At 28.4% G+C, this 7,261-nt stretch overlaps 2 protein-coding genes across 2 annotated transcripts in view; one reads left to right on the top strand and one right to left on the bottom strand.

The window, feature by feature from the left end:
- The window catches only part of LOC117171221 (cilia- and flagella-associated protein 52), a 79,338-nt gene that overhangs the window by 30,336 nt on the left and 41,741 nt on the right, over nt 1-7,261 (top strand). The window lies entirely within an intron of this gene.
- Nucleotides 1,299-7,261, bottom strand: part of LOC117171224 (baculoviral IAP repeat-containing protein 5) — an 8,621-nt gene continuing 2,658 nt past the window's right edge. Inside the window, exons 2-4 of the mRNA XM_033358325.1 lie at nt 2,713-2,928; nt 2,435-2,555; nt 1,299-2,005 (exon numbers count right to left, since the gene is read on the bottom strand). Of these exons, the coding sequence (XP_033214216.1) occupies nt 1,892-2,005; nt 2,435-2,555; nt 2,713-2,928 (451 nt within the window). The 3' untranslated portion in view covers nt 1,299-1,891. The remainder of the gene's footprint in view (nt 2,006-2,434; nt 2,556-2,712; nt 2,929-7,261) is intronic.

Raw genomic sequence — 7,261 nt, 5'->3', positions numbered from 1 at the left:
AAATAATGTCGGATTTTTTCGGAACAGATTATAAATGTAATTTATTGAGTAATTCAAAACATCACATAATTCATCGTATTAATTTCTATTTTTCTGTTGGAATAAGGTCGGCAAGTTTCTGTTAGCCTATCAGGCGGAAAATATCTAAATCCGCCAGTATGCCTAAGAATATATTCAAAAAGTATTTTCAAGAAAAATAAATATTTATTTTATTCGTAATTTATTAAGCGGTCCATTTTTATATCGTATATCATATTAATTTCTGTGTATTTGGTGAATATTTGTGTATAATTCACACAAGTGTCAATTAGTTTATCAATTACATATTTATATCCAGACTCGTGACAAAGCTACACATGAATCAGTTTTGAAGGCATTCGATTGTATTTTTTCATTCAAACTCGCATTAGCATTGCTAATTTAATGACTTAATGTTACATGTATACAAATTGAAATGTTGATAAAAAGAGATATTTCGGGTTCCAATCTTGTAAAAAACTACGAATTTTGCCGACGTTTCGTGAACGCCAAAGTTCACGAAACATCGACAAAATTCGTAATTTTTTACACGATTGGAACACGAAATATCTCTTTTTATAAAAATGAATCATCATGAATGCATTAAATCTATTATTAAATTGAAACGTATTTGACTCTATAACGATCCTCGATTTTCCTATGAAGAATTCCTACATTTTATCATACTTTAATAAGGTTTTTGAGCACTTAATAAGATTACATCATCGATCGTTTGGGTCATGAAAAAAATCCCGCTATCAATTCCCCAAGACCCTGAATGCATATTAAGACAGTTATAGTGCATTCACAATCAGTATGAAGTACGCAATCTTGTGAATTAGGCTTATTTGACAGATACCTATCATGATTTAATAGGAACATCCATAAAATTGTTTTAGTGAAGAGAAAATAGACAAGGTTTATCATTAGAACTAAGCAAATCATATACTTCAGAAATGAAAACAGAATTCTGGTGATCCTCCGGATAGATAATTGAGTGTAAACACCTTTAACTTTATCAACAGACAACAAACTAGCATTTGAAGATATACTATCAATATTTCTTTCGTATCTTCCATGACGTAGTGGGAGGATTACTTATCAGAATGACAATAATGAATATAACTACTGATCGACTGTTAAAGAATCTAAAATTTAATTATTTTTTATTCCCTGCGCATCTAGAAAATTAATAAATGGATTAAATATTAAAAAAGAAGGCAATGAAAGTTACGATTAAATGGAAATATTAACGAAAACTTCAATAAAAAAATGTAATCTGATGAGCTTTTTAAATTTATTTTTAATTAATACTTCAGTTGGTATATAAATCATAGACGAACATATTATCGAAATCTTGGTAGAATATCGAAGTCTTCAATAAATATTGAACAATATTCATAAGTATTGACCCGAATAGAAAGCTATTGAATAAATGTTGAGTGTCAAGTAATCACATTACTGAGGTCGACACCTCAGATATAAATTGGGTTGTTTCAGTCATTTCTCGTAGTTTTGGTCAATGAATCCGAATCTGGCAACTCAATTTTTCTATGTTTTCTGAAGTGCACAAAAAAAGGAAAATGACTGAAGAAACCAAATCCACATCTGATATGTTGACCACTGTAATTAATCAAAACCAGCTCATGCGTCACTTTTTTATATCTAGTAATAGCATACAAAATATTGGAACAATAATCAGCACTCACCGTAAACAAGGTATAAAACACAGATTTACGAATGAAACGACTCTTTTGTTACTTAAAATTAGTTGTTCTTAACGTCAGTATATAAAAAGTTAATCTATGAAGACATTTTTATCCTAGGAATTATAATTACAACAATGGCTATCATAGATTAAAAACTTATCAACTTATGAAGGATTTTTTTGGCTTCTTCTTACTGCTTTGCAAATACCGGGAATTTGTGTCACCGATATCTTCATGTGTTCCTTAACTTTATTAATCGATTGGTTTGCATCACGTTCCTGCAATACAATTTCCTTGTATTAAATTTGGTGGATTACGGTTATTAAACATTTATTAAAAACATATAAAGAAGTAAAAGTATAGATTTTTAATAATATTTATTTTCGTATTCAAATTCGTTTTCATCTCAGTCTTCGTAATTGTTAGCTAGTTCTGGTCAAAAAATTTGATTTCAATCAATTTTTATTACAGGGGTCACACTTTCTTTAAACCTAATGTAATAAAAAAAAGGTCTCTGTTTAAAGCCTTCACTTGAATTCTATAGAAAGCATGTTTTTAAAACAATGGATTGAAATTTCTCAACTGCTAAATTTTCTATAGTAGTTTAGTAAGTTTCAAATAAAAGTTTGAATTAAAACATCGGCACTGAAAAAAAACCTTTGCTTTGAAATAATAGAGAACAAATACAATATTAATTGATAACTAACTAGACTCTTTTTGGCAGTTTCCAGCAGTAAATGGTATAAATCATCTAGAGTCCAAGAGGCTTCTTCCTGTTTATTCAAGTTGACAAAAGCACACGATGGTTGATGTTTCTCGTGCTCGCTCCTGAAAAATTCAAATTTTGTTAGATTTAAAAGGAAAATCATAAACAATATTTATATTTGAAGCCTTTGTAGTATATGTGAATGTAAATTCTGTTCCAAAAAAAGAATGTTAATTTAAACGCTGTTTCTCAAAGGAACATATTCATTCCAATGCGTACCAAGGATCATCATCAGGATCCCATCCATCGAGTTGCTTCGAGCAAATGAAACATTCTACCAAATCTGGTTCTTCTTTCGATCCAACACAATAAAATCCTGCAGCTGCCATTCGTTCTGGATTGCATTCATTATCACCTGATTGGAAAGGCCAATTTTCAAATGTTTCTAATCTGCCTTTCTTCCAAAACGTGGGTTTAGCTTTCGCAAGGAGATCACTGTACGATAAATAAAAGAAATACATTACCTAATTGAAATTGATCAGTAAGACTTAGGATAATTATAATTAATTTTACTTTTATTAAATGTCTTCATGTTTCAATTTTATCTCAAAATTTTGTTTTTTCAATTACAATACATTTTAAATCTTTAACATAATTTTTTAACGAAGTGTCTAAACGTACGTCTATATGGACGCCAAAAATTTGTATATGTGTCCGGCTAGTATTATTTCGTTCGGCTATACAATTTTCTGGCAATACTGACTTTCGCCAGTATCCGAATAAATGACTGACTTCAAATTTATCCATCTATTAATATCAGGGGTGTGCTTCCACTGTACTGTCCAATGCAAAAAATGTGTCACGAGAGTTGAAAACGGCCGAGCGGCGGCGCTAGTAGTGACTTTCTTCTACAAAACCATGCAGTACCATAGGAAAAATGCATAAAAATCACAAAATAAATATGAAAAAACCCTTCAAAATAGTTTTTTCTTCATAGTCTAGAGTCAGGTAGTAAACGAGACTTATGCACTTACGTATTATTTTCTTTAATATAGGAAAAAGCGGCATAATTGACACAAATCCAACAAACAAATTGCATAGATATCCAGAACTTATAAAAAATAATTTAAAAATAAATAACGAATACACAAATCAATGAAAAAAATGCCACAAATATATATTATCAAATTATAAAATTTTCCAAATTTCAAATAACGACAAGATCTTTAATTGACAAAAAATAAAATGTCGAATTTAAAAATATCCGAAACTAAAATTCACCGACTTCAAGACCGATTTGTAAAATAAACGAATTATTAAATTTCCACAAATATTTCAATATTCCAAATTTAAAACTGCTGCACATAGTTAATTGATTATTAATTTATGGGCTATTAATATAATTATAAATAAGGCAAAAAATTTAATTAATCATTAATGAATAATTTATTAACTATTTTCGGCCATTTTTAAATTTCGTCAAACTTAAATTTCTGAAATAGAAATATTTATGGGAATTTAACAATTCATTTATTTTATAACTCGGCAATTTTGTTTCTTGCTAATTTATAATTTTGTTATTCATTTTTTCGTTATTTTGTGTTAGTCTCAGATATTCAAACACTTTTAAATATGGTGATGAAGAACTAATTTTTTTTAATATTGCCATTTTAAAATATAATGCTACTATATAATAAATATTATTATTACATCTATAGATGATAAAACAAGGAATATGATAAATCCTAAAATATTCTTCTCTATTACAATGGAATAACGAACTACTAAATGAGATATTTTTTTAATGAATTAGACTTTTCAACGAAGCTAAAATATTTTTAAAAATTTATGTCACTCTTAAAGAAAGACCATTATCGAATATTTTTTTATCTTTGTCAATACTCAAATTAATCTAAAATTATTTTTCGAAGTGCTATAATAAATCCATGCTAAAATTAAATTCTAAGAATTAAGAACAAGAAAATAAGTATTATCACCTTGTTTTTAAATGTATATAAATATAATTTTCATAACATTTCTAAAAATATTTTTAATCTTCTCAATTTTCCCAGCAATTTTAAGAAAAATGGTTTATTCTCTTGAAAACTTTCGAAATTATTTTAAATTCTACCCAATGTTTCTTGATTTTACCCAATTTTTGTTCGTTTTCATTTTGCAATCCTACCAAATTGAAACATTTTGCTTTAAAATCTTCTAAACTATTTTTAGAAACTTTAGGAAATCGTTTGTTGCGTTTAAAAACCTTTTTCAATTTTCTCTTAAAGTTCATTTTTTAAAATAAAAAATTATTTAAAATTTGCACACGAATATAGGAAAAATTCTTTTTTCTATTCCTGACAGACCTTTTAAACCTTCTAATTTTGCAAAATTATTAAAATTTTTGCTGCATTTTTTATTTATTCTGCAAAATTAAAACAATTTCGTGAAACTTTACAAAATTCTTTAAATATCTTTACAAGTTTTAATTATTCTCTTTATTTATCTCTTGAAATTACTTACGAAGCAATTATTTAAAAATTTCCCATAAATTTTAGGAACTTTTTTTCACACCCTGACAAAATTCAGTTTGCTTAAAAATTTGTAAATCTTGAAATATTAAAAAAAAGTCTCAAAGTCTTGCATATTCTTTTAACCCACATTTAAAAATCTTTAAAACTTAAAATTATCATTTGAAAATAAAACCGAAATCATTTCTTCTCAGATTCGGTTGTTCTCTGCGTTCACTTTATAACCTGATTTTCATACCGAAGCGACAATTAATGGAAATGATTCGATAAAAAACCAGGAAAACACAATTAGAAAAATCCACCATGTCATTTTCACAATAATTACATAAATAAACCGTTCTCTTGATATTTTTTTAGGAGTTTGTAATGGCTCAACATGACAAAAGACATATAACTGTCAAAATAACTAAAACAAAGTTACTACTAGCACCGTCACATGACCGTTTTCAACACATGGGCCATTTTCAACTCTCGGTGACAGGAGGCTGATTAATATACACATAATAATAATTCACTAACATAACCAATAATTATGATCTCACATGACATGAAACAGAAATAAAAATGCTATAGCTACTATAGTATACACGATGTGCTTGAAGACCGGCTAAGTTTGAGCAAAATTGATCCAAAATCTGCTAACGCGGAAAGTTTCTACATCGTTTGGATATTAAAAATCAGTTGAATTTAAAATGCTAGCTGCTACCTTTCGCGTGTTATGCGCATTTTTAGATTTTTACATAACAACCTATATAATAGCTAAAGCTTAAGAGGTCGCGTAGTCTAATCTATTGAGTGTACTAAATTTCATCTCAGATCTGAAGTTATAAAATTTGTTATAAACAAGTAATTTCAATCAATAATTTAGCTTTTTCTATCAAATTTGATATATTTTATTTGAACGCTCTCCGAATAATGCCGCTTTTTTAACTTCGCCACTTTTTAATTAGTCAAACGAATACTAAAATTAAAAATGCAAGTAAACGGTGATTTAAAATTAGCATTTGGTTACTTTCTATATAAATATATACATAAATGAGTTTGACTATCGCTAGGTGGCGTTTAGAAAACACAACCCGTTCGTATTGAAAACAGGAGTCCATAAGTTACATATGGGACCGTCCGCAAAGAAAGGGACCCAATGCGGAAAAAATCGATTTTTATTTTCTTACGCCAATCGATAGTTTCGAAGTTACTCTTTCATTTCCAATAATCAGAATTTTTAAAAGTTGATTACTCTTCTTGTTATTAAGCTACAAACAAAATAGACTAGACAAAACGAGAGGCCTACGAACGAAAAGCAGCCCCACCATTTACCACTACTGGTAGGTGTGTTTAAAATTAAACCCTATGTTAATGCTCATAAAGCCACGAATAAAATTGTCAATTGTTGTTTTACTTCTGGAAAACTTAAGTTCGCACCTGATCCTCACATCAACGAATTAAATAAAGCTTTGAAAAGCATCGACAAATTCTCTGAAACACTCAAAATTCACATCATTCTGACACATGTTAAAGAAAGTTGACGCTTTATAGAAAATAACAATGGTTTGGGGTATTGGACAGAGCAAAGCGGCGAATCTATACATCGCGATTTTTTTTAAATCTGGACACAGTACAAGGTAACAAGTATACACCACAAATTATATTCAACACAGCCATTAAAAGCAGTAATACAATTTTCTTCGCTTCGCCTATAATTTTGAACTTTACTTACTAGTAGATATTTTTAAATATTATTAAAAGCTCTGTTATCATATTTATGTACACCAGTAAATGTATAATTACTTTAAAAAAATATATAAAATATAAATACAAAAATAAAAAATATTTTTAAAAAATGAAAAAGAAAAACAAAACAAAAATGGAGCCATATAGCCACTACATCCCTGTCGTTAGCCCTAGGTTCGGCTAAACGTGGTAAATAATTTTTTTTTAATACAGACTAAATAATAAAAACTTGTATTCAAAATGATTTGGAAAGAAGTAAACTTTGAAAAGCATTGTATTTCCTAAACTGGAATACGCAAGTTTTGCACGGTCGGTTCCCGGTAATAAGCGTTGAATTAAAAAAAATTAAGAATTTGTATTCCAATGAATACGCGATTTTTCCTCCCTCTAAAAATTCAAAAATTCAAAAAATATATTCAAATTCATATTTATATTTTAATAATCGATTTAAACGTCTTAAAAAATGCATAAGAGTAAAATTAACGCAATTGACATGAGATTCATGCGCATAATATGCGGGAAAACCCTGATGGACAAAGTAAGTAACGAGATAATTCTAAAAGAATGTG

The sequence above is a fragment of the Belonocnema kinseyi genome, chromosome 4, assembly GCF_010883055.1.
Source record: "Belonocnema kinseyi isolate 2016_QV_RU_SX_M_011 chromosome 4, B_treatae_v1, whole genome shotgun sequence".
NCBI lineage: Eukaryota > Metazoa > Arthropoda > Insecta > Hymenoptera > Cynipidae > Belonocnema > Belonocnema kinseyi.
This window is presented reverse-complemented; position numbering and strand designations above follow the sequence as displayed.